We start from the raw sequence: 27,894 nt of genomic DNA, 5'->3' as shown, positions 1-27,894 counted from the left end.
GTGCTCACTGTCTATTGGGCAGTCCAGCATGGATGCAGCGGCAATGGTCTGGCTCTCTTCAGCACCAGTACTTCCTCACTCAGTTCCCACAGCTTTTAGTCTTATAAGTACAGTGATCTTAACATTAAATGTGGACCACAAACAGTATTCAGCATAAGGTCCAATATTCACACAATAAATGCAACATATTAAGTAGCCAGTAAGCGTATAATGGTGATGGGCTCAGGGATTTGTTACTATCCCCAGCCTTTTGTCTTGGTGAAAAGGGTATCTTTTTAAGTAAGAGTGACTTACTTAACTAAAAGTTACATAGAACTCAATGCAGAATACAACTTAAAATAAGTGTATGACCTACGCAAGGTACTTACTTGACCCTGTAAAGGCTTACACATATATAAGAGGTGTTTTATCCTGGGTCACAGAGGTGTATATGGTGTGACCTGCAAGAGGACCCTCCAGATCCCTTACAGCAATGTGAGTTTCCATGAATCAGAATTTTTCAATAAAAAACTTTTTATCACAAATCCCTGACCAGCTCTAAAGAAAGAAAATGGGTAGAATACCTCCAGAGGAAAAGATGGGTGGCAGTTGAAGCTCACAGTTGCTATAAGTATACTGATCAAACTGAGCATTTTTAGCATGAGCACAGGTCAAACTGGAAAAAATGTGTTTTTGTCTGTATAGCCTATTGCAGCCCTCCTGAGCAAAATAAGCCATGGTGACAATTGTGTAGCTTTGCTGGTATGCTTGCATCTATACCAGGGACTACTTCAAGCCTAGGTACAGCAGAGATCTCACCTCATTGCTCCCCTGCTATGATAAGAAAAGATTATTGTAGACCAGGTTTAAGATATTATGCTAATTCTGTACCTCTATTACTTTGGTTTCCTTTTGTGTAAGCATTTTAAAGGGAAAGGTAGGATTCATATCTTCCATTTACATCATTATACATCATTTAAAAGAAAAAGAGATTGGCTTGACCAGTCTCCTCTGTAGTTACATTTTTCCCTCTGTGCTTTACATTGCACCATTATATGTGCCACAGCAAAGACCGGTGTACATGTGTGAATACAGAGGAAAGGTTCAGTGCAGGAGAAGCACTTCTCACTGCTGATGTCTTTCTTTTCCAGGAATATGAATTTATAGTGCTGCCCAATGCCTATATGATCCACATGCCGCATGCTCCCAGCTTCGACATCACCAAGTTTCGCTCCAACAAGCAATACCGCATCTGTCTCAAGACCCTGAAGGAGGAGTTCCAGCAGGATATGTCTCGTCGCTATGGTTTTGCAGCTCTCAAATATCTCACGGCAGAGAACAACAGCTAGCACGACAGAACTCATTTATGGAAACAGACACTGAAGGGAGGAGCCACTTAATGTTTGGGGCCCAGTCTTTTAACTTGGAACTGAAAGACACTTTTTGTTTTTATATCATACCCAGCAGTTCTAACAGTAGAAATTTGAAGTGACATGACTTCAGACTGCTCTCAGTAATCGCCTCCCTTCCCCCCACCTCTCCACTCCTCCCCTTCCAGCCTTCAGCTTTAGTGTTTGCAAAGGGTGTATAAGAGAGGCTGGACATGCACCTATCATACCGCACAGAGTTGGGAGTGGAGAGTAGGAGGGGAAGGTTTTTGTTCTCAGAACTGCAGAGCAAAGAGAAAATATAGGATTTCATGTTGCTATTTAATAATTCCACATGCTTTTTATTTGTAAAGGAAGATCTTCAGGTCACTGTCCTGTAAAATGCAAATTTACACTACTCTAAAAGGGAACTTTTACCTATGGACTTTCACAGTGGTCCTGATCATATGGATGGCCTTGTTAATGCAGGATGAGCCAAAGGTCTGAATTAGCCTTGGAAATGGAGGGGAAACATATACAACACTGCACTATAGAGAAGGTGTGTTACTGGTGTAGGCATTTTCATGGCATCAGCTGATCTTTTATCAAATTAATTCTGTTTGATTTGGAAACCTCCACCCCCCTGCCTTTCTGCCAGCCCTACCCTCCATTCCTTTTTGTTGAAAGGAAGTGGTCTCCTTCATGTCCATCCCCTGCTGTAGAGGTCCAGTAAAGAAAAGTGGTGCCTCTGCCAGAATATGAAGGGACCTGTCAGTGTAAGGTCTGTTTTCACCAGAGCAATTTGTTCACACGTGTCTAGTGAAATACATGGGCGCATTGTAGCCTGTTACCATTTTAAAGGCAAGAAGAGGGATGTTCCCTAGAATGCATTTTCTGCTGGGGATAGTAACCAGCGGGCTCTTTCATTGCATGTCCAGTGGTGAAAGCATTGCGCCGTGGGCTTTAAGTGGACTTCTTTGCTGAACAGGAAATATAAGCGTGGCAGCTAGACCTCAGCAGCCTGGGTGCTGTCAAGCTGCCTGCTGCAGGCTCTCAGAACTACTTCGTTAAAGGAGTTTATAATAAAAGGAGAAAACTGTGAGGAATAAACTCCCCATTTTGAGGGGGAGAAGAGAATGTGTTGGGAATCTGAGTGTGAATGTTTGCTTGAATGTGGGCTGGTCAAGTTCACAACCTCAACATCCATAGAAGTATTTCAGAGGGTGGACAGGACATCTAACAAGCAAAACACACACAGAACACAAGACACTGGACTTTCTACCATTTTCTTTATTCTTCAGTATTAATGTTGTGTTTACATTGGATGAAGAGATGAGGTTTAATGCACTACCCCTTCCAGGGCTATTTGTATTCAGTTGCAATGTTAATAGAGACAGCAGAATCAGCTAAGAGAGAAATGTGTCTCTCTTCCTACCCCTAGTCATGTAGGACAATATTTAGCGACACCTCTGCCTGGACTGCAGAATGGATCAACACCGCATTTTGCTCGGTTTATTCTGTCGTTTTCCAGTCATTGGACCCTCAGCCCTTTCTCCCCTGCTAATCACTTTAGATCTCAGTTTTCTTTCTAACCTACAACTCCAAGGTTCTATTTTTCAGCACATTCAAGACAGCTAAGCCAGATGTCTGAAGTACAAATGTGAGTTAGGCTGAGTACATTTGAGAAAAGAAATGCAAAACGAAAAAGAAAAAACAACAACAACAAAAACAAAACAAAAAAGGAATATAGCAACATTGTTGACAAGAAGGGGAGGGAGGCTCTATGTAATTGTGATTTTTTTTCCCCCCCTGGTATTGTTGGCTGTGTAAGTATATATCACTGTTTAATTTTTCCAAAGTGCTTTTCTCTTTTACTTAATGGCTTTATGAGAAGATTTATATAAAAAGGTTTGAGGGGCGAGGAAAAATCAAATAAACACTAAGCCCTGACTGTGGTATATCAGAAAAAAATAGAAACTTCCCTCACTGCTGAGGGCTTAAATCTGCACTGTATAATACTCTCCCACCAACTGCTCAGTATGAGTAAGGGTGACAGAGTCTATTCGTAACAGAGACTAAGGAGTGATGTGAAGCACTGATTTTTCCCTATATGAATTTGCTGGCAGGTCCTTCAGTGTAACTAAAGCAGTTTCATACAGCACTGTTTAAATTCTGGATGTTCACTTGTTCTTTGTTTCACAATGATGCCCCAGGGTGGGAAAGGAACACCATTCTCCATCAGTGTTGGGTTCAGGCTAGATTGTCCTACAAGGCACAACCTGTAGTATGGTACATTGTTCAGCTATGCCATAGCAACGTTAGCTATGGTTCCAGCCCTGCTCTGTCTTTTGGTGGTGATGTGGGGTGGGCCAAGTAGTAATTTGTTATTGGCTTATGCCAGCAGCTACTTACTACAGCTCATTATGGAGGCTTACGTGTGCTAGCTGAGATAAAGATGGCTAGCTCAAAGACATCTACTATGTTGGAGAGGTACAATATTTCTTTATGGAATCTGTGCTGATTTATTTCCATCCTGCCATATTTATCTAGTGGTTATATAATCCTGTTTTATTATCATTTCACTTAATTTCTTTGCTATCAGATTAGGTTTGCTTACTCTCTGTAATTAGCAGAATCCTTCCAGCACCATACAAAAGTACATTTGTGGTACTCTAGCCCTCTGCTACAGTTGGTGATTTTAATGACAGAATGCATATTTCTCTTAGCAGCCTGGTTATTTAATTCTTCTATTCCTCTGAGCTCTTTGATGAATACCATCTAGACCCGGTGACTATAATAATCTTTATAGATTCTTTCTAGCGCCTTCTCTTTTGACAAATCAGTCTACGACATTATTCTAACTTTATTACTTAGAAAGAGTGGGTCTCTGGGTTAGGTGTTCGTCCAACATGTGCTGTGGTAAAGACTGATGCAAATAAACCATTAGTTTCTTGGAAATGCCCTTACTGTCTTTAACTGCTCTTTTTAGTTCATTAGGGGCAACTTGTCCCACCAGTTATCTCAGGCTTTCTCCTTCTGGTATACTGAGAACATTTGTTTTTTTGCTTTATATTTTTAGCTATTTTCTCTTTAAATTGCCTCTTAGCCCACTTGGTTTTCATCTTACCAGTTATACTCTTTTGCATGGGCTTTGACAGGCCTGGATTTCCATTTTCTGAAGGTTATCAATTAGGCTCAAATAACCTTTTGAAACTTACAATTTAATCATGCTGCTATTTTCTTTTCTTTCTCTTTTATTTGTTTAAGTAGGCATACATGATCTCTGTGACTGTGGTATTCATAGGCATCTTCCATGCTGAGTTTAACTATTTTAATTTTGACTTAGGGCATTTTTACCTGTTTCTTTTTTTCTTTTTAAATGCTTCCCTTTTGGTCAGCTGTCACCATGCTAGTTTTTTATGCCATTCCTCTACCAAATGATGTTGGACTGAATTATATTGTGGTCGTTATTACTGAATAGATTAACTGCATTTTCTTTTTAAACCAACTTCTGTATGTTACTTAGTATAAAGCTTAGAACAGCCTGTTCTCTTGTGTACTCTAAACTTGTGTTGTTGAGATGCAGCTGATTAGGATGCTGAGAAGTTACTTCTCTAAATTTTGCCATTTGGTAACATTTGCCCAGCCTCTGTATGGGTCACAGCTATTTCCTATTATTAATGTATTATTAGAGCAACCTCTTTTTTTTTCCCCCCAAACATTATGCCTGCAATATCATTTTCCTGATCAAGAGGACAGAAACATAGCCTTATTTGTAAATTTGTATTCTTCTAGTTTGGGATGTGTATTCTGCTCCGCTTACCTCTCCACTCAGAAATTTTAACTCAGTAGATTCCCTGGAATCTTTCAAGTATGAGTGCTGCACCCCACCACATGTCTATCATCTGTATAAATTATATCAAGGTCTGACAGCATCCTGTTGATTTCTGACATTCCACCATATATCAGTAATGTCTGTTAGTAGGGGTGTGCAAAACAGGCCGTATTTGATTTGGATTTTGCCAAACCTAGGGACAGCAATTCAATTAATTGATTCAGATCACTGTCCCCGATTCGATTCAGCCGAATCTGAAGATTCAATGCTGATTCAGAGAATCAGTGATTCGAACATAGACACTGCTTTAAATGTTTTTTCTACATACCCTGAGGTACCAGGCACAGCTCATGATCGCTGTGATGCTGGGGCAGATCGAGCGTCCCACAGGAGCGTGGCAGGGGTGGGGCCCGTGTGCTTGGTGACAAAAGTACTTTCGGTCCACTTCCACGTCTGCCGCCAAGCACGCTGGGGGCCCTCCCTGCACCTCTTAGGCTTGGAAATTGGCCGTGAGGGAACTCCGGGTGCGCCCCCCAGACCCAGGAGGCACCAGACGCCAAGCCGGGGGGAAGCATGGAGGAACCAGAAGTGCTTCTGGTCCACTTTTGGATCTGCTGCCAAGTGCACTGGGGAGTCCCCCGTGCTCCTATGAGACACTCCATGCACCCCAGCATCTCAGCATTCATGAGCTGCCTGGTACCTCAAGGTATGCAGAAAAAACATTTAAAGCTGTGTCTATGTCCAAATCACCAAATCTTTCTGAATCTCTCCGAATCGATTCGGAGGGTTTTGATTCAATTCGGAAGGATCAAAGGGTCTCCTGATTTGATTCGGATTTGGAGATTTGGCCACTGAATCAGGCCAAATCTCTGCCTAATTGAATCATGGATCAAAGCTTCGCACGGCCCAATCTGTTATCTCAAGTTCTTCTTCCATTGCCAAACATTCTGATTTCCCTATTTTAGCTTGTAAGTTTCCAAATTGGGAAATGTTCTAGATTGTATTTTTAGCTCTGCACTTTTCAAATTAAATTCCTTAGCCTGAAACTCTGATATATTTCCTGGAATTTAGTAGTATTCTCGACCTGTCCTATTACTCATTTCACCATAATTTCCATTTTATCCCTTACTCGATAAAGACATACCTTTATATTACTGACATCCTTAGCAGATGGCTTTGTCCTTCCTGAGCTGTCGTTGGACCTGTCAGGTTTCCTCAAGCTCCTACTTTCAATAATTCTCTCAAACCTTGCCAGTTTTCTGTGCCAGGAATCTGGTTCCATTTAGCATGCATGTATTTGGTTTTTTGTTTTTTTAATGGAGCCCACTAGTATTCTCTTGGGGCCCCTCTACACATGCAGGTAAAGGGACCATGGGGTCTAATGCGTAATCCACACAATTGCACCTCTTGCCATGCCATACATGCATGGCAGGAAGTGTGATTTTGGGATCATACATTAGATCCCATCGCACGTTATTGTTGGTACAGGGGAAGGCTGATCCCGGGCTCCCCATGCACCAGCAAGAAATAAGCTCCCATGGCTGGGAGCCCCCTTAATTGAGGGACTCTGAGCCATGGGGGTATCTCATACACCCCTGGGCCTGGGGGATTGCAGCTGCCATGATCTCCCTGTGGGATTGCAGCTGCCACTGGGGGTACGTGAAACCTCCAGGGCTGGGGATCACAGCTGCCATGATCTCCCAGCATCAGGGGTACTGAAACCCCCAGGCCTGGGAGATCATAGCTGCCACAATCTCCCAGTCCCAGGGTTTCATGCACTCCCGGGACATAAGCTACAAGAAACTGTGATGGTCTGTTAAGTCAGTCATTCCTGCTTTAAAATGATCTGAACACATTGAGTTTTCACCTTTAATATGTAACAGAGCTACTGGTTTGGCCACACATTCTGCCGTCAGTTAAATCCAAGATCCCATCTACATATTACAAATATTGCCGTTAGCTAGCTAATTGTGCAGTTGCCTTGAGACCAGGTACACATGCAAAGTAGCTATCATGCCAGGTTTCATGCACTCCCAGGGCAGCTGCACCCCCTGGCTGTTGGGATTCAGCTGGGTCCTGGCACCCAACATCCATTGCTGCGGGATTCTGGGTCCCGACAGCTGTGGGGTGCTGCCACGACCCAGAGTTGGCAGCTGCTGGAGCTGAGAGTCCCCTCAATTGCAGAACTCCGAGGCCCAGCTGGGCATGGTGCACCCCTGCAGACCTTGCTTCATGTGCAAATTAAAGCTCAGTGCCAACCAGATGTACAGTTAGTACACATTTTCAAGGTTTATTCTTATAGCTGGTTGAAGCTTTATATGGCATGATAGCTGCTTTGCATGTGTAGCTGGTCTCAAGGCAATTGCACAATTAGCTAGCTAACTGCAATATTTGTAATATGTAGATGGGACCTTGTATTCATTGATGGCAGAATTTGTGGCCAAACCAGTAGCTCCAACACCATTTTACTTACAACGGTATGAATGACACCACTGTATAATATTAATTGCTTACTATCTGTTGCAGCATAGTAAACACTGTCATAGAGAGAGAGCCATGATGATAACTTCACCTGGGATGCAGCCACTATCTCTTTAAACAAGTGAAAATAAAGCCCTAACAGGCATGAGCTGTTAGATTTATATATGCCCTGTAAGAGTACATTTCATGCAATTTTTTGTTAGGTACAATAGTATATTTTATAATTTAATATCAAGTATGTATTTTAATGCTTTTATTTTTACATTACTTTTTATTCAAATACAACTATAATCCACGTCAGGCAGATGATATGCCCTCCATATCTTGACAGTTCCCCCATCTTTGTGGCCATCATCTATCTGCCTAATGGCCACTGTCTGTTTTTTAGCTAAGGAAGACTGGCCAGGACTTCATGAGCTGTTGCTTGTTAATCAGCAGAGAGACATTGCAAGACACTCCCCTCAGCTCTGCTAGATACCATAAGGGTGTTCCTTAGAATTCAGTGGACTATCAGCAGAACCCAGCAACTCAGCAAATGGAAGGAGGATCAATAATTATAAAGGTAAATGAGGTCTGTTTTGTTAGATTGTGAGAGTGCCAAACAGGAAGAACAAATCCGTGGCCATTGCTTTTGTTCCAGAATTTCAAAGCCAAGAAGTATTACTTTAAAAATTAAGTTTCTGTATCTCCATTAAACCAGACTGGAATAAATGGGCTATCTGCATGTGATGACAGAAAATAAACTAACATTTCCATTCTGATCCTGAAGATGCAGAAACATAATTGACTGGTAAATGTTCTAACTTTTTTTTATGCAAGTAGTTCATGATTTGTAATTAGACTATAAATAGGCATGCCTGCATACTTTACTGAATGAGAAGGACTTTTGTATTTATTTATTTATATATGTTTAAAGGAGAACTCAAGCACCAAGTTTTGAAAAGGAAATCTAGGCATGTGTGACCTTTATAATTTGGGAGAACATTTACAATCATAGATCTAAACTGCCATAGCTTTCTTAGAGTCCTCTTTCCACCTGCCTGGCTTTCTCACACACCTGCCCCTGAAGGCAAGCACAGAACTCTCAGTTAAAAATAAGTTGTTATTTGTCATGGTTAATATGATTAAATGTTTTTCCTAGAAAAATTTTTCTGGATACTGTGTGCACTTGCTCAAAATAGTTTAGCTGCTGTGACCGGTTGAAGAAACATTTGTGATCTAGGCAGAAGGACAAACATTTATTCATCCATTGGGCCATATCAGTCTGTTTATCCATACATATTGATAGTTGCTGTAGTGGAATAGTTGACCTACAGATAAAATCAGTAGGCAGAGTTTTTAAACCCCAGGTTACAAATCAATACTACTTTTTGTCATCCCGTAGCTTAGTACCCACCATAATGATTTGAATGGTTTATTTCACACAGATAATTATGGTTTCAGCAAAGTGAGAAATGTTCTATGATTTGTGGCCACTTCAAAATTCAGTGGAAACCATTGTGGAGTATACAAAACCAGCATGCGACTCTCAGAGAATCATAGAAAGTAGGACTAGAAGGGACTTCTGGAGAGCCCCCTGCCTGAAGCAGGATCATCCCTATCCAAATCATCTTGTGCAAATCCTTGTCTCACCTGTTACTGAAACTGCAGTCAGCTCTGCCATACAACCAAGGCATAGCAACCTAATAATCAATTAAAATCCATAAGCATTAAGGATGTTGTTAAAATACAAAGAAAAATGGTTCTGATGTCAAGTTGAAACTATGACTTGACACACTGTCATTACCCTCAACTTGTTTCATAGGCCTCCAACAGATGAGACCAGTTCAAACCAAGCTAAGATATAATTCTCATTTACAGTGTGTATGTATGTGTGTGAGTGAGTGTGTGCATGTGTGTGTGCGTATGCGGTAACTATATATGTATATATATATATTACATACACAGATTTTTATGTTTATATATATATAAAAGAATTAAAACTAACTTAAAACACATTATTAAAGGTACAAATTCAATCACCCAAAAATGAAAAGTTGCCAAAATGAAAGTTGTTTGTGCAACTTTAATTCAGTCCCCTTGTGCAGCTGTATTATGATACAGACTTTGATTATCTGTTCATGTCCTACCTTGTCCTGAAGACTCCTGTTTCATTTAATGTGCAGAATGGATGGTGCTCTGGGAATCAGGCAGCTGCCTGATATTTCTTTTTATCCTCACTGGCATTGATCTCTGAATAATATTTTCATTTCCTTCATTCTGAGGAAAGATAGGCTTTTATTTTTCAAAGAGTAGGTATGAACTGTGGTTTGGGGGTGGAAAAAAATTGATCAAAACTTATGCTTCAGGTTTTCTGAGTAGATTGCTTAGGGCACCATTCTGTAACCACCTCTTAAGGTGGGGGGGGGCCTGCCTAGTCAGTGGAAGTTGTACACAGAGAAGCCATGCAGTATTGGGTCCTAAACATGTATTTAAAAATGTGAATCTGCGAGGTAAGGAGTCCAAGCAGTACTTCAGCATAAAAGATGTCTGTCACTCCTTTTTTGAGAATGCTTTTTAAATTGCAACAAAGCACAACAAGAGTCTGCCAAAAAAAACAGAGCAAGTAAAAAAGGACCAGTCTTAATCTTTTCCCCGAGTAATGAAGCAGGGGGAAACTTAGTATCTGCTGAAGATCTAGGTTCAAATCCTGAGCCAAGATAAAGGTGAACATTACTTTTCTGATGTGGCTAGTGCCCCCTTGTGTCTGAGCACATTTCTCATTGATCACTGGACTACACGACCTTCCTGTTGCTAGTAATTGTGGTTGTTGTAGAGTTTGTGAAGCTGAGCACTGAGCTTAAATCAGGCCCAGCTCAAAGATTCTTGATTTGTGTTAGCTCTGCTGGTCTCACAGCTGTTCCTCTCATGCTTGCAAGCAAAGGAGGATTGCCAGAAAAATTAAAACAGCATGGTAATGGCAGCAATCATAACATTCATCCTTTCCAAACTGTTCCCACCTGAAGTCCACAGTTGTTTAGATAATGGCTGGAGCAAAGCTGCAGCTTGTTAGAGCTCTTGAAAGCTTCTGTTTTTGTTTTTAAGGAGGATTCATTGCAGCATCAGCACTCCCTGGCAATGCTGTAAAACAACTGCAGTCTAAAAAAGAAAGACTAAAAGCTAACCTATGCTGATTGTTCCATCAGCTATTCATCCAGTCCAAATGAAATAACAGCCTAGGGTAGGCAGCAGTGTTATCAAGCTGTTTTGGTTTTTGTATAGTCCTAGTGAAAGTGGTATTGAATTGATTTCTACTTGTGCTTCTCTGCAACTTGAAAAGTATTCTCAAAGAAGTGATAGATGCCCCTTATGCATAGCGATGCCTAAGATTTACCAGCAAAAAGGTTCAGAGAGCACATAAACCTTTTGTATTTGCCTTCCTATACATTACCCTCTGCTTACCATTTATACTATTACAGAGGAACCCAAAAATTCAGCTATCAAATGCTTGGGAATAGGTAGTGAGTTTCTGTCACCTGTTATGCAAGAGGTTGGACTGTTTGCTTTAAAAGATCCTGTATGTCCTTAAAACCTATCAGTCCTACTGGCATTAATTCTCCTAGGTCACAGCAACCTGTTTTGGCAAAGTTTGTGTCATTTATTTTTTAAATTTAGGGTTTGTTTCAAGTATGGTAAAATGCAAAGTGAAAAATGCATGAGTTTTGTTAAGACCTATGATTAGCAGATAGATTCATGAGGTTTCACAAAGGATAATATGCATGGAGATTCATAAAAGCCAGAAAGTTTTGCACATACCTGCTGTCAGGTTTTGTTACATACAATAGAACTTGGTCTTTTTAAACAACGGTTAGAGAGAGAGAGGCTGTCTGAGCCCCAAATTTTTCACACGAGCTTTCTTTGGTTTCATTTCCATGCTCATAAATAAAACAGAGTTTGCAGTGTTTGCAAAACTTTTGTTAGGAAAGGTTTGTACAGTTTTCTTCTGTAATGATTGTACTCAGACATTTTCAAAACATTGTGTGAAGCAAGACACTGAGACTTTCCACACAACAGTGAAGTCAAGAGAATAGGCTTCCCTGTTGTCTAGAACCTTGTCCTTTACCTCTGTGGTGTCACAGGTTTTATTCCTGTCTCAGTGGGTTTTCTGACCATAAGTGTTAAGGAACCATAGCTCCTGTTATACCACAGGGCAAGTTCTTTCTGAAGTATACACCATCACTGGAGCTTCCTTCTTAGAAAGCAATCAGGTGCTGTTTCACTTTTGCCCATCTGGCTCTCAGCATGCCCTGATATGGATTTTAGGAATGTTCTCATTTTTTATTCTTCATATCTAAATTTCAGAGGAAGCCAAGGGCTTAGGAATCCCATCTTTGTGATTTCCATATTTCGATTGACTTGAAATGTATTCCTACATTTGGCATCTTTCTGGCTCCTTACCTTTGTGCCTCTATAAATAGCATTCCCAGAAATTATTATTTTGGGTGAAGAGGGTCATCTTGAGTAGTCAAAGGGCATTCCCACAAGTAATTATACTATTATATGAGGCCACAAACATTCAAAATGTTTGTCCCTTGAATAGTCCATATGTTTGCATGAGTCTTTAATTCAAGTAGCGGTGCAGTGGCAAAGCACCCAACCTCAAAGAGCTTTCCCAACTGACTCAGCCCATTGTAACAGTACTTCTCCTCTTAGTACGCCCTATTATCACTAGTTATATTGTCCGTCTCCCTCCTCGTTACATTTTCCGTATATTTTTAAGAGAGCATAACATCTTTTCACATCTTGAGGCACTGGTTTATGAATGCTGTACAGAGAATCCCTTTCTCCCTCAGTATCTCCCTGAAAAATAGAGGTAACTTAAAACAAAAATTCCATATGTTAGGAATAGGAGGATCAGACTTTAATACAAAATTAATAGCCCCAAAAAGAAGCCAGAAGATGCTTAAAACCCAAAAGCAATCCTGCCTTTAAAGCTATAACTAATCATTTATTGGATGAGATGGTAGTGTGACTATGAATAGCTTCGGGGAACATAGTGGTGTTGGAAGACTTGAAATGGACTAGCTTATATTGTTCTTTCACACTACAAATAGATTTGCCTTTCACATAATGGCATAGGTAGCAATGGACAGCATGCCAGGTGTCAGAAGACAAATACTCACTTCCCTTCCAAGACCATGCAGTATTTCCCATTTAGCAACCATTTGCCAAAAGTGGTCTCAGCCTAAAGAAGACAAGAAGATCTGAGTGCATGTAAGAGACTGCAGACTATGGTCCCAGTTTTCAAATACATTTGTTCACTTCTGAATGCATCAGGTTTTAGGAGCCCAACCAGAAACTCTTAGATCTTCAAGAAACTGGTCTCTCTGATTAAGAATTTTGGGCAGATCAGCCATAGGTAGGCAATAGCTCACGTGCTGTGGAAATCAAGAACACACCAATGAACACAGCATGGTAACAATCAAGGGAGATTGTGACCTAAATAATAAAACGGTGACCTGAAAATGGCAGTTGAGGCAAAATACTACAAAGGGCACTGTGAATAATGATTTGCAAATATTATTGCATCATGTTACTGCTGTATGGTTTTGCAGAAATGAATATATCAGCAAACACTGTTTTTAATGATACAGGAAAGAAATCTGTAAAAATAAATAAATAAATAAATAAAAAGGGGGGGAAGCCTTTTGTGTTTCCTCAGGAAGGCTTGATATGCACCTCACTCCTTTTTGCCATGACACAGGTAGTTTTTCACACTTCAGAGGTAAACTGGAATTTCATAACCTTTATGGTGAACATTGCATAAAACAACACTTATCATTTCTTTGCAAGGCTGATGACACTGAAGGGTTTGAATCTTAAGATCTCAGTCCTACCTGCATTATCTTACTGGTTGTCTTTCTACCTGAACTAATACTGAACCCTTTGATTTCTCTCCCACTTAGGTAGGCAGGCAGGGAGGGAGGGAGGGAGGAGGTGGTCCTTAAATTACAATTCATTAAAGGTAAAAAAAAAAAAAAAATCTTTTTTTGCTCCCCTATTCTTTTTTAAATAAGCAGGTTTTGAACAGGCAAGATTTCCTAAAGAGGGCTGATTTCCATAACCCATTTCCCAAGCGCCTCACCCCTCCAGGATTGTTAGACTGAGGCAAGTGGCATTTAACACAAATACTTAGTTTACATGTATGCTTCAGTCTGTGTGTAAGTTTTCTAGGTGATAATTTTATTGGGGAAAATGCTGTTTAGATTGTGTGTGCAAAATAAATGGCTTGTAAATATTAAAAGAAGAAAAAGTTTAATTTTCAGTTGTGCAATAAAATTGTGAAATAATCCTCTCAATTCCTTTTCTGCTGATATCTGACTTGGTGGAAGTTGGTTTCAGTAGGAGACCAGTAGTGTTTTTTCAGTTCACATGAAAAACAGTGATGGTTGTTGTTGGAGGGGGTGGGAGAGGCATGCATAATTTTTTTTAAATCATTATTCTTTGTGATTTATTTTCCATTCTTCTTATTCTCTGGTTTATTCACTCTGACCCTGGCCCAACTATGTGAGTATATAGGCATACAGCCAGTTCTGCAAGATAGCGGCACAATTCACCTGCTTAAAGATAAACCCTTGTTTAAATGCTTTGCTGAAACTGGACCACCTCCTCCCCTCTTGCTTATGGCTTCCCATTGTCTATAAGACATCAAACATGTGAGGGAGTGCAGAAGACAATTCATATTCTACCACCAGCAGATGGGTGCCAGATAACCAAGGAAACTGACTTGATTCACTTCATGGAGACAGGTCCTGCTGAGAAAACATTGCTACAGACTGTTGATCTGCCAGGTATATGTGTGAGATTCAAGCTAAAATGAAGCTTCTTTCTTGATAAAGAGACAAAACTATTCAAGCACCAGTCTGAACTTTCTTTAATTGATGTCCATTCTGAGATGTCTCAGTTGTTAGGGTTGTAATGATTATAATCTCACTTTCAGCTAGGGTCGTTTCAGCGGGTGAATAATAAGTCTGAGCTACAAGAGACCCAGGTTTGCCCCGCCATCTAATAGTCCAAGGGCCATGCTTGTGAACCAGAGGCACTTCAGTACCCAGGAGTAGAGGTGGGAGGAGGTGTGTTGGTTAGCTGTTGCTGAATCTTATATATTTTTACTAAACTCAAAACAACGTTTCCACTGGAAACTTGGCGTACTTCTGTGATGTCATAATGAAGTTTACATATGGTACATGTATTGTAAGAATGCAGTGTCCAAGAATGAAGATCATATGAGCAGAAAAAATGTAAATAAGAAAGACTTCACAAGAATTATATATATATTTTTAAAATATATATTTAAAAAATTATACATATAATTTTTTTTAAAGATTTTTTACAGTACTGGACTTATTCCTCACTTTCCTTTGACCTCTGGAGGGAAACAGGGGTCCAAAAAGAAAATAAATACATATATATAAATACACACACGCACGCACACACTTAAAACTATTGTTACTGAAATTTTCCATTTACTGAAAACTTAAATGTTCAAAATTCTTTAACAGCCAATTTGAGGACTGAGAATATATGGGTGTACTTTCTTTAAAAGTACTCAGCATTGACCTACTGCTCTTGTTGATGTCAGTGGTAAAACTTTCTGGTTTAACTCCTTCATCTTCAAAGGTACTACAGGGGATGAATTTGGCCCTCTCTGTTAGATGAATAGACTTAAACAAAGCCAAGAGAAGAATTGCATTAACTCTGTAAATAGCATTTTATTCGTAACAATTTGACTCCCAGGGGGTATTCTAATGCCATTTCCATTTGAGCCACATTTCTTCCCATTTTTGTCCATATTTGAGGAAAAAAAAATGAGTAGATTTCTCCCCCTAGATGAGACAATGGCCTTGGATCTCCATGAAGCATTCATGATTTACAGCAGGAGTCAGGTAGGTTGTAACCTATTCACAGGGTGGAGAAGGAGTGTGTTAAGGAATGCATGCTCCGTCAGAAGGAGCTATGCCTCACCCCTGAGACCTTTAGGGAGAAAAGGAGTCATTTGCCTCTGGCCACCAGCTGCTCTTCCTGTGGGCCCTCTGTGGCATATATAGCAGCAGGATTCACCTTCAGATTGCTTTATAAAGTATTAGCTAATTAATAGATGAAACGTATGGAGGGAAAGTGCATATATTTCACCTCAGGCTAAATTCTCTAAATCAAGGCTTCAGACCGCACTGCTTTTACATAGGCTGATGATGTCTGGAGGAGTTTTGCCACAGAAGGGACTGCAGAATCAGCCTTCATATCTGCAACACTTCTCTTTTGTGTTTCTGCCCCAAATTTCCACAAACCTAAATTTTTCCGCTACCCAACTTTGCCCTCACCCCATTTTTCATTGTGGAGTACACGTTCCAAGGACAGTTCCATCATGAACAACTCCATCACAGCTTTGTGACTAAGAAGTCTCCCATAGAATCAATTAAAAAGAGAGTTCATAGCACTTCTGAAAACATTAGGGCCCAACTTAAGTGTCCATGAATTTCTGAGGTTAGCTTTATGCATCCATTTTTTTAAAAAATTTTGATCTTAGAAAATATACTTTATATAGAGCCAGATCCAAAGCCGTCAACTAGACACCTAAACGAGGCTTGGGCAGAACTTAGCTTACAGAAAGTGATCCAGGTCATCTCTCTTCCAGTGTCTGCAAAACCTTTTGAGGCCTAAATTTATTACATGCCTTCATTTTGGTCTGAAAAGGTTTCTAGATGCTTAGACTCAAGCTTTGAACATATCCATAAGTGATCTGATTTGAGCAGCCAAAAGCCTTATTCCTATTTGAGCTCAGTTATGAGACAAACTGAAGCTGGGAAGGGCCAAAAGTCTACTCAACTTCTTAATCCATTAGACAATCATAAAGCACACCCAGCTCACACCAGTAACACTGAGTTCACTAAAAGTGCAGGACCCAAGGTCATTTTTAGTAAAAAATCTAGTGGTGCTGCTAGCCACCTTTTGTATAATAGCCCAGTAGTTGGAGGACTTTCAGGAACTGGGAGACTCTGGTTTAGGTTGAGGGGATTCAAATCTAAATCCCCTACTTCCAAGGGGAACACCCTAACCCGCAAGCCATAGACCGGGGCAGGGAGGACACTTTCCACCTATCCTGTTGCTGTTGAAGCTGGACCATTAGGCAGCCACAGGGCCAAAGAGCCCTGACCGGGCCTCACCTCCTCCAGGCTTCACAAAAACTCCTACAGTATCAGGATAAGGTACACTCAACATGTGAGGTCAGAAGAGAAATAAAAGGAAGGCTGACTGCAGCCAAGGTATAAGAGGCCTTCTTGGGACTAAAGGGAATCTTGGTTCCAGTTCTCTTGTCAAGATTATGTCTTTTAAAACCATCTACATCCTTCCCCCAACCCTTGTCTCCCCCACTGCCCATGAGCAAGTTCCGTTTTCTAGCATGTGTTCCTGGCCAGCAGGGAATACCCGGGTTGGGGGCAATGAGGTTAGGCAGGGAACAGGTATTGGGGAAAGGAAAATAGGAACCCATGTGTTACTGCCGCTGTCCCCTGCCAAACTTGGCACTGCATATCCACAGCCACGGCTTGGGGGCTTCCCTGTGGCTGGATCAGCTGGGGGTGGCAGTGGCGGCAAAGAAAAGGAATTGCTCCCAGGTCCACCTCTGCCCCTCCCCCCACACCCCTTCCCAGGTCATGGGCTATGGATTCAGTCCCCTTGTTGCTTGCTTTCCTTCTGGATCCATAACCCTTGGCTGCCCAGTGGTTCCCTCCCAGATTCCCTACCCCTTCCCCACACAGTTTGTTCTATAGTTTGGGTGTTGGGACACTCTCTTGTGATTGGGAAATGCTGCTTTGACTCTTCTCAGGGTAAGGAGGACCTAAATTGTCAGTTTCCCACTTCCTGGGTAAGTGTTCTAGTCATGGGGCTATTGCGTAGTAGATACCTTCCCTCTGGGCAGTCTGGATCTTCAGTACCTGGAGATTTCTGATGTGAATCCTGATTTCACCTAACTGACAGGCATTCTGACATCCTGTGCCTCATATTTTTTAGACTTTAGCTCTAGGTGCCTTCCTGTTAAGAGCCTAGGTACTCTACATTGAACTTCCAAGGTGTCTAATTCTTTCCATTAACTCTATCGGGAACCCAAGCACCTAATCCTGTCTGTCTGGATCTTCCCTCAGAGTCAAGGTGTCGATATTTTTAGGCAGTGCAATGCCCAAATAGAGGCTTCTACTAAGTTGACACGGGATCAAGGCAACTTCCTTCAGAGGTGGGAGGAAAAAAGGGGATATTGTCCAACTCTACCAATTGGTGCTACCTAGTAGATAAGGAGGATCGCACTGGCACACATAGGCTAGGTATGGACATTACACTTTTACTGGTATAAGTGGTCAGAAACCAGCCTATACCCATAACCTAACAGAAGTTCGGCACACAAAATTGATCTGTACCTGTAACAGAACAGAAGTTGGGCACGCACAGACTGATTGAGAAATGGTGGAACCCAGCCTAAGATTCCCACCCCCCTCCCAACCTCCCACCATAGGGCTTTTTTCTGTTCACTATTAAGTAAGCGGTGTTTGTTCTGCTCTCTACTAATCTAAACTATGCTGTTTACAGAAACCTGCATAATTTAGATTCCATCTCAGGCTTTTTGAATGTCTGTACCTAGCCATAGAGTAAAAGAGTTAATGGCTGTCATTAACTTGACATAATTAGGTTTCAGAGATAACCCACTAAAGGAGAACAGATGACACTTCTTGGAACTCATTTCAGGCTCTCTGTAGGCACACCCTTTTTTTTTTTAACCTGTTTCTAGTTGCACCGGATTTCATAGTTTCTAGGGTCAGAAGGGACCTGAGTAGATCATCGAGTCCGACCCCCTGCCATGGCAGGAAAGAGTACTGGGGTCAAATGACCCCAGCGAAGTGTGCATCTAACCTCCTCTCAAAGACCCCCAGGGTAGGAGTCAGCACCACTTCGCTTGGAAGCTGGTTCCAGATCCTAGCCGCCCTGACCGTGAAGTTGCACCTCCTGAGGGTTCTCATTTCTAAGGTTGCTTTTACAATTATCAGTGCTATAAATACAATTTGTTTTAAAGCAAAAGTCTAAATTCTGGAACAGTCACATGGAAGCAGTACCAGCCTGCTGATCCAGTACAAGGGGGTTTAACCCAACATCTGCTTCAGGTTATAGGAACCCATTTTAGGCCTGATTTTTCCTTCTCCTTTGCTGCTACATAAAGTGATTACACTGTTGATGTTATATATTATAATCACCTGAAAGGTTTGATCTTCTAACTATGTTTCTTCACTTGGAGTATGTGAAGGGGTCACAGGAAATGTATGAATTAAGATGGTTAGGGTTTTAACATGTTACAGCATAATCAGGACGTTGTAAGTGTAAATGAGTAAAAATGGACAAGTTTCTGGACTCCTGAAAAGGCTTGGCTTGGTCAGGTAATAGCTTTGCATTGTGCTACTTGGCAAGTTTTTGAGGATCAGTTAATAAATGGTTTTCTGAAGGACAAAAAAAACCTGAATGAGATATGTATGTACTAGTCTATGTGGATCTTACAGTGTTCCCTACAAGGAAGAGCTGCATCAGTGTGTGTGATGTTGTTATGTCTGCTGCAGCAGTTTCTGCAGAATGATTTTTTGGTTTTGGTTGAAAGATTCTTTTGGTTTCCCCTGTATCTCTCTCCTCAGGCTGTACAATCGGTATAAGATTTTACTCTAAGTGTGGAGTACTTAATTGTGCCAAAGTCTGCATAGTAAAGCAATAGTACAACACTGAAGCAGGTTACCCAGAGGGGTTGTGGAATCTCCATCCCTGGAGGTTTTTAAGACCTGGCTAGACAAAGCCTTGGCTGGGATGATCTAGTTGGGGGTGGTCCTGCTTTGAGCTGGGGGTTGGACTCAATAGCCTCCTGAGGTCCCTTTCAAACCTAATTTTCACTGATCCTATGATTTAAAGTCAACATTATTTGGCCCAAAAAAGTCTCCTTTACAGCGGTACCATCTGACTGTTTTTATTTTGTGCAATGGACATAGGATCTCTTAGACACCCTGGAAACAATTCTAAAAATTCTGTCTTTCAGCTAGGTCCAAAGCCAGGCAAAAATGAATCTTTATTAGCCTTTCCTTGATCCAGGATTGAGGAGTTCATTTAAGTTTTAGTCTTGATTTACATAAGAGATTCTCAACCAGGTTTCTGTGGCATTGTTGGGGGGGATGCCTTGAGGTTCCTCCCAGAATGTTGTGGGGTGATATGCAATGTTCGCGCTGTTAGGTGTACAAACCCAGAGATGTCAAGAAAGGAATCTATAGTGTTAAAACCTGTCTGACCTGTTCTTTGCAACAGAAGGATTCCACTATTATTTTTCTGAAGTTAAAAAATGAGTGAAAGCGAAGAGCTGACATTTTCTGATGGGTGCCTTGAGTCCAACGAGGTTGAGAACAGCAGATTTACATAATTCCCAGAGCTTATTACATCAGGGTCAAGAAATTTCATCTTGTAGGTCCCATACAACATAATGCATCATGCTCTGCACAGAAATCTTGAGCCATTTCCATTGACAACCTGAATTCTCAAAGACTTAACTAAAAGAGAGAGAGAGAGAAATGAAAGTTACTTTACTGCTTTCTAACGTTGGTACATTTGTCACTCAGCTTGGTTCCAAAATTACTTTAATCAGGGAATAAACAGCCCAGTTCAGAAGGCTTGCACACAGCTGCATCTAACAGCAGAGATCACACCTTGAAGACCTAGAAATGTCATTTCATAACGACAGCAGCCTCCTTTTTAAAAGCTCTGTCTATTCTTAAGCCTAAAATACAATATCCCACTCTGCTGTGGAGATCAAATCTTGCTGTAATAGTGCTGTTATCACTCCTGTCTCAGTTATTTTTGTATTCTTCGATTATAGAATGGCTTTTCATATAGCTGTTTAAGCCAGAAGAAAATCAGCAAACTGAAAGCTTCACTGTACACTTTAAATATGTGACAGCACACTTAACTGGAACAAATTCACCTTTGCTATAATCAGTGTTGTTGCCATAATAGAGATTAATTTATCCCTTTTTCCCTGTTATATTGTGATGCAGGCTGGTCAACAATTATGCAAAGGTCTGTGTCCTTTCGGGAAGGGTCATTGCTCTAATAACTCAAAATGGGTGCAGCAGAGCCAACAACATCACTTCCAGGAGTAGTGTAATTTGGAATGCTAGCTTCTGGAGCCCCTACTAGGATCTTATCTCCAGTTCCCCAGTACCTGGCATGGAAATGGGTGAAAAGACTTTTGGGTACAATGTTTCCTAGTGGTAATTGAAACAGTGCCTGCTTCTTTTCAGTTTGTTTGCAATGAGTTCATCCCTCTGCTGGCACTGAGGACATTACAGGGGCCTGGAGAAAGGGTGTTGCTGATAGGTGGTTTACCTCTTGACCCCCACAAAGCCCATATGTCGGATGAGTTGGATGTATAAGGATTGTATTTTAAAAGTCCATTCCTGTCAAAAGCGTAGACTTTTAAATAACAGGAGCATGTAAGGGCTACGTTGATGTAATAGTCCTGCCTGTCTAAACTATCTATGTATATATAAACTATGTATCTATAACTACATTGACGTCCATTAAGAGCAGTGAGAATATCCTCTCCATTCAGAGGAGAGGTGAGATTCCAGTCCTAAGCCTGATATAGATAACTGCTCCCTTCAGTTCCTGTACCTGCCTGGACATACTGTAAGGAACATTGGGTAGGTGCCCCTTTAAGATCCACGTCCAAATTTGATTGTTATTTATCACACCTGCATCTTGCCCAACGTTTGTTTCATGAGAAACAGATTTAAATTGGGCGGTTCATTAGTTTGATTAAGAAAAGTGATTAACATGGCAGGGAAAACTTGTTAGTCAAAGATCTTAACCCAGCTGTTCATGGGAAAGTTATCGAGTCAGAGGGGCCTTCACTGCTGATTTCAGCACTTGAAGCATTTTGCTTTACAAGCTGTTCCTAAGCTGAGGGCAGGGAAGCTAGAAAATATGATTATTGTAATAAAAAAAAGTCCATGTATTTTTTATTTCTGCATGACTTTGGCTGGGACACAACAATCTAGGGGTGTGCATGCGTGCGTGTGTGTGTGTTTGGAAATGAGGCAAAAAAGTAGCTGTTGCTTGCTGGATTAATTTTACTGGATGGGAAATCCCAGTGCACAAGCTGTAGGTGTGTTTCAATGAGGGTAACTTAGAAATCAATGCTAGTGGTGTTGGGCTTAGGAGGAGTGGCTGAAAAAGTCTTGGCATATTACTGGACAAGATTAAATGAAAACCCTCAAGTTTCTAAACAGAAACCTATGGGGTCCCTTTAGTTCTAATAATTCCTACAACAATGATCTTGGCAGCAGGAAAGGCCATGTTTTTGGTTTTTTTCTGCACGTCTTACCAAGCCCTGCATCTTTCCACCTTGGATCCCTGGAAGTACTCTGATGGGCTCAGGCAAGTCCTGTTCATGCATTGATAACTGCAGTGTGATGCAGGGGCAGTCTGAATAAGCTGCTACTCTGGGGAGGTTAAGGTCCTGTGTTCTAGGCTGCAGGCCTGATGCAATTAAAATTAAAGCTACGCTGGTTAGCACTACAGATGAAAGAGACTTGGGGCTTATTGACCACAAGATGAACATGAGCCTTCAATGTGATGCTGCAGCTAGTAAAGTGACCAAAACACTGACTTGCATCCGTAGATGCTTCTCAAGCAAATCCCGGGATGTCATTCTCCCGTTGTACTCGGCCTTGGTGAGGCCGTAGCTGGAGTACGGCGTCCAGTTTTGGGCTTCACAATTCAAAAATGTGGAGAAGCTTGAGAGAGTGCAGAGGAGAGCCACGTGCCTGATCAGAGGTCAAGAAAACAGACCTTATGATGAGAGACTGAGAGCTATGGGACTCTTCAGCCTGGAAAAGCGCAGGCTCAGGGGTGGCCACCTATAAGTTTGCCAGGAGTGCTTATCAGGATCTGGGGGAACGTCTGTTCACTAGAGCGTCCCAAGAGATGACAAGATCGAATGGTCACAAACTCCGCCGTGATTGATTCAGGCTGGACATAAGGAAGAACTTCTTTACTATTCCCAAGGTTTGGAATAGACTGCCGCCGGAGGCGGTTCAAGCACTCACTTTGCACACCTTCAAGACACATTTGGATGCTTATCTTGCTGGGATCCTGTGATCCCTGCTGACTTCCTTCCTCTGGGGCAGGGGGCCTGAATGTCTGTGAAATCTATGAAAAAGTATATTTGCTGTAGATAATAGGATCCTAAGCCATATTTTTCCTTTCCTATTCTGCAAACAGCCAGTATGTTGCCAGCTGGGCACTCTGATTCAAATGAACAGCATCCTGGCCTAGAGCAAGTGCAGGACAGCTAAGAAGGTGCCATGGGCCTTGGCTTAGAATGAGAGGTGAGCAGTTCACAGCACTCTCTGCAGCAGGTCCCCACTGGTCTATACCTACATACAGCCACTGTAAAAATGCAGGAGTGGCAGGTCTGGCTGGTTCCCAGTTGCAGCTGCCAAGGGGAAAACTTGAGCAAGTATCTTGAAGTCTCCACCCTGCAGCTCAAAAGAGTCCTGAACAGGTTTTAAGCCATCTTAAACCTTATAGAGAGATGAGAAATGGGTTATAAAATCAATGGAGGATGAGCAGGAGGCAAACAAAACAGGTGACAAAGTTTGGCAAGCATGACATCTATAAGTGGCAGAGAGAAAGGGAGATAAGAATAGACAATATAGAGAAATGGGGTGTCAAGGGAAGGGACAGACTGCAGGCATGGATTGCATAGGTATGTGAGACAGAAAAGGCAAAGACAAGTAAAATGAGAAAAGACCCTGGGTTCTCTCCCCATCCCCCTCCATTCAGCATCTGCCCAATACTCTGAGCTACCCAAAGAGATCTCAGCCAAGCAGCAACCACCTGACCAACCTTGATAGCATCCTTGCCCCTGCTAGACCTACTTACCTGAATCACTCTTCTGGCAGCCTTTTCTCCACTCAGGCACCTCAAGTACCCCATGTTCCTCTTGCACAACCAACCCCATCACACAGTCATTCAGCAGTTCTACACACCCTCCCAGTGCCTTTCCCTCCTACTGTAGCATCCCCAAGCAGCTCCTTGTATAACAGATTTAGTCACATACCACAAAGACCTTTCTCCCCAAAATCAGGCTCCCTAAATTGGGGTGTATTCTGTAAGTGGGGAATCTGATTTTATTTGCTGGGTTAGAAACAGAGGGGCACACAAGCAAGCGAACGCTGTGACTCATGGCAGCTCTTATAAAAATGCAGACTATTAAGTGAACAGGGCCATTACCAACAACTTCTAAACTAGCTGGTGTAGCTGTGTACCAGCATTGCCCTCTGCTGGCTAGAACTTGTTCAGGTGTGTGTAGGTTTATAAGCTACTATGCAAGTCTTTGGTGTTCAATGTTTTCTGACTGTTGGCATCACCCCCACCTTCCTCAGAACATTTGGGTGAATGGGGGTAAACACAGTCCTGAGTTTCCTGGTGGCAGCTAGACCAGGGGATGAAGAGATTTCTCCTTTATCTTTATTTACTTCTCTCTCTTATCTTTTGTACTTTTGCTTTAAACATTTTTCTCTCTGTTAGTCTGCTTAATGTTTGTCTTCCTATCATATATTCACTGTATTTCAGTTGTCCCACCCCCCATGTGGACATATAGGTCCTTTTAGTAAAAGATGTATTTTTAATATGTTACAACCAACACAATTTAGAAACCTAGTGCAGACCGATACAGGTAGCTGTATCTAAACACATGTAATGGTTAATGTGTGAAGAATCCATACACAGGTTCTGCCACTGTTTTATGTAATGCATCATTTGCCAATGAGCAACTTTCTGGTCCTGCCAACGAAGAAGGGTAAGGTAATTTGATCTTTGCCCAAAAATACCTTGGCCTATATTCTTTATTGGCACAAATTCATTACCTTCATTGAAGGTACATCAAAAAAGAATATAGCCCACGGTCTGTGCCTCTAAAAATGGGCCTCATTGCTTTTCCCCTATTGCCCTGCTGTGCCCTGCAGTAGAATAACTAATGTATTAAAACTTACTCCAAGAGACAGTTTCTGCCCTAAGAGTTTGTGATCATAATAGGTATGACTGAAAGGAAATATGTTCTGGTTTTATAGCTAGGGAGGCAAAGCCAACAGGCAAAGTGAATTATCCAGTGAACAAAGAAAGTCTCTAGCTTGGCTGCTGGACACATATCAACTTCCTGGCACCCTGTCAACACTTTTGCACACAACCACATTAATTTGTGTTTCTGCATGTGGGTGGGTGGCTGGTGGTTGGGTTTGAAGTCTTTTAATTTTTTTTTTTTCTCCTCACCCATTAGGGAGGCTTTTGCTGTCTGGCACTGGGTTTCATGAGATTTTCTGCCAACTCGAGTTGAGGAAGAACAGAGAAGGAACTCTTTGGATAGCAGTCTACTTCCTGAATCTGTGTACATTAGCTACATGGTATCCAAGCTCAGTAACTCCCCTTCCCACTGATTGCATTATTTTAATTTATTTCCAAGCTGTTAGGAAACTTTTCAGACATCTTTGTCTGGAGAGCTAATTAACCACTAGGGGAAGATGATAGTAGTGATAAACACAGTCAATATTCTCATATTAGATCCAACTATTATTTCTTTATTGGGTTTTATTCACAATGCTTATCTCTTTAGAGAACTGGGACTCTAGGCAAAATATTTCAAAATGTAACCATAAAGTAGCACCACCCTATTTATAACTACCTAGTAAAACTGAATTAAGAAAAGAAAATTCAGAAGGAAGGGCTGGCAGTGAACGGGAGGCAAAAATGATCAAAGATATCTTATTAAAGACCTACAGCCAAGTTCTGGAGAGAGCCAGGACAGGATTCTGAGGGAAGGTGTTGCAAAGACCTGGTCCTTGATCTACATGGATGTGCCCTAAGCCTGCTCCAGGTGGAGCCCCTCATTGCTGAGCAGACTCAGTGTAGCCCACTAAGTTGCCCTGGGAAAGCAAGGGGAGAAAGTCAAGGACCTCAGACCTGCAGTATTATAATAGGCCATCGTCATAGAATACAAATTAATCTTAGTAACCAAGTGGGAATAGATCTTTCTTATAGCATACTCTATCTAGGTAGGGTTGTTATCTTTCTAACAACTTCTCTATCTAGGTTGCTATCTTGTAGCATGTGGGGAGGCAGTATGTTCTGGTAGGTAGAGGACTGGCCTGGCACTCAGGGATGGAGTCCAGTTCCCCCAACTCTGTTGCATGCCTTTTGGTGGAGCTTGAGCTGGTCACCTGACATCTCTATGCCTAAATTTTGCTCTTTACATCATTTTAAAGTACTTGGGGCACTTTGATATCACCTGATAAAAAAAGCTATTGCTTGTGAGTGTAGTGGGGACAAGACCATAAAGACAAGCTGGATGGAAAGGAATCTGTGTACAAGCTGTGGCATTGTCTTGTTTAAATCATAGACAGGTGACCTTCCTGTGTCCACCAAACTTAGGCAAAATTTGAAGGGTAGGTTAATTTGTTCTCTTCCCTTAAGCATCCCAAGTTGTATTCACTGCTGGCATAACTCTGTTGTTTTCAGTGGAGTTACAGCAGCAAAGAATATGGCCCACAGTCTGCACTTCCAAAAGGAGATTTTAGTATTCCCATTCCATTGCTTTTCTTTTAATGCAGTGGAACTAGCTAAGTTTAGAATGGCCATTCAATCATGCAGAAGATTTCTCTCATTAATAACATTGCACAGGAGTAGCGGCCTGCTCAGTGTGATTTAATAGCCATTCAAGACAGTTAGCTGCACAGATCCAGCTTACAAAAAAGAACACAAGGTGGTAAATTGCGTAGAACTCAAGAGGCAGCTGTCCAACTACCATACCCTGAACGGTCACTGATATCATGATAGTCATACTTCAGAAAGAGCCATTCCTCTGGGAGAAGAAAGCACGTCTGCTGTGGAAATGATTGCTGCAGTGCTTTTTAATCTGAAACCTTATCTGCCTCCTTATTGCTGCTGAATTACTGAGTTCTGGGCAATAAAGACTTTTTTGTCCCATGTGCCACCCACTTATGATTTTTAATGTTACCTGAATTGTGCATGTGAGAGAGAGTGGAGGAAGAGTAGAAAAACAAGTTATGATTAATTGTAGCATTTTGTGCTCTGCCACTAGACGCTCCTGGAATCTGTCAGTCACCTTACTGAATGGCTGATAGCTCTAACAACCCAAAACAAGGTGAAATTCTGCATCAGGTAGAAAAAATCTCCAAAGGCACCTTGGAAACACTTGGAAGAGACTAAATAATATGTGACACTGACTCATTGTCACTGCAATAAATTTAACCAAGAGACTTTAGTCACAAGAAGGGCTTGAATCTTTGCAAAGAGGGTAAGGCCTGAATGCATATGATTTTTGGTGGTTACAGGTGCCTGGTTTGGGTTATAGAAAGAATCTTTAGAACCTCCAATCTGACCTCCTGTATAACAGACTGTATATAAAACTTCCTTGGATATCACCTGCATTAAAGCCAAAGGAGCATGGTTTTCAGAGGGCCACTGTTTGATACTTTCTGCAAGCTGTGTCTCTTTAAATGCATCTGTAGCTGGACTCTTCAAATTGCTTGCCACGCTAGAAAGTGTATACCCTAATCTTTCCACATTATAAACAAGGATCATTTGTTAGAAGAAGTGTTCTGGGGAATAGGGATTACAACTGCTTGTGCAGCATCTTCTCTGGAGAAAGCTCCAGGTTTGTGAATTAAGCATTTTTAACCACCCATCTATGCCTTTTTTGAAGGACGGAAATCCTCCTAACTTGAATTATGATGTGTTGAAGGAAAGATTGCATTCAAGATGGGTTGGCTTGCAGGCAGGTACAGAATTTTCTTGTAACCGAGTTAAAGCGCCGGACTTTTAGTGAGGCCTCAGTCTAGCACTCAGTGGGGATGTCTCCATGAGACGCTACTGGGCAGTGGTTACTGTGCATTTATTTAATACTTGTATAAGCAGGTACTAAATAACCAGAGTTACTGCGCAGTAGCACCAGCAAACGTCTTTTAAGTGACATTACTGCGCAGTAGCTTAATAATACTGAGCAGTAGCATATTAGCACTGTTTGTGCTGTGATGTGCTACGGCACAGTATTATTTGGCTACTGCGCAGTCAGCATCTCATGTAGACACACTCAGTATG

General features: G+C 41.5%; 1 protein-coding gene and 1 long non-coding RNA gene across 3 annotated transcripts in view; both read left to right on the top strand.

Moving 5' to 3' along the window:
* Nucleotides 1-3,059, top strand: part of LARGE1 (LARGE xylosyl- and glucuronyltransferase 1) — a 297,653-nt gene extending 294,594 nt beyond the window's left edge. Inside the window, exon 14 of one of the 2 annotated variants that reach the window (XM_019544811.1) lies at nucleotides 1,131-3,059. In XM_019544811.1, coding sequence (XP_019400356.1) covers nucleotides 1,131-1,328 — 198 coding nt within the window. In that variant the 3' untranslated portion in view covers nucleotides 1,329-3,059. The remainder of the gene's footprint in view (nucleotides 1-1,130) is intronic. The other variant, XM_019544812.1, reaches the window with a different exon arrangement.
* Nucleotides 3,060-5,928: 2,869 nt separating this feature from the next.
* Nucleotides 5,929-14,000, top strand: LOC109316604. Its single transcript, XR_002102883.1, has 2 exons — nucleotides 5,929-6,836; nucleotides 6,886-14,000. It is a non-coding gene; the product is annotated as an uncharacterized LOC109316604 (long non-coding RNA).
* The last annotated feature ends 13,894 nt before the right edge of the window (nucleotides 14,001-27,894 follow it).

The sequence above is a fragment of the Crocodylus porosus genome, unplaced genomic scaffold (genome assembly GCF_001723895.1).
Source record: "Crocodylus porosus isolate Cpor-Errol unplaced genomic scaffold, CroPor_comp1, whole genome shotgun sequence".
Taxonomy (NCBI): domain Eukaryota; kingdom Metazoa; phylum Chordata; order Crocodylia; family Crocodylidae; genus Crocodylus; species Crocodylus porosus.
The sequence above is the reverse complement of the archived record's forward strand: the minus strand, read 5'-3'. Positions and strand labels throughout refer to the sequence as shown.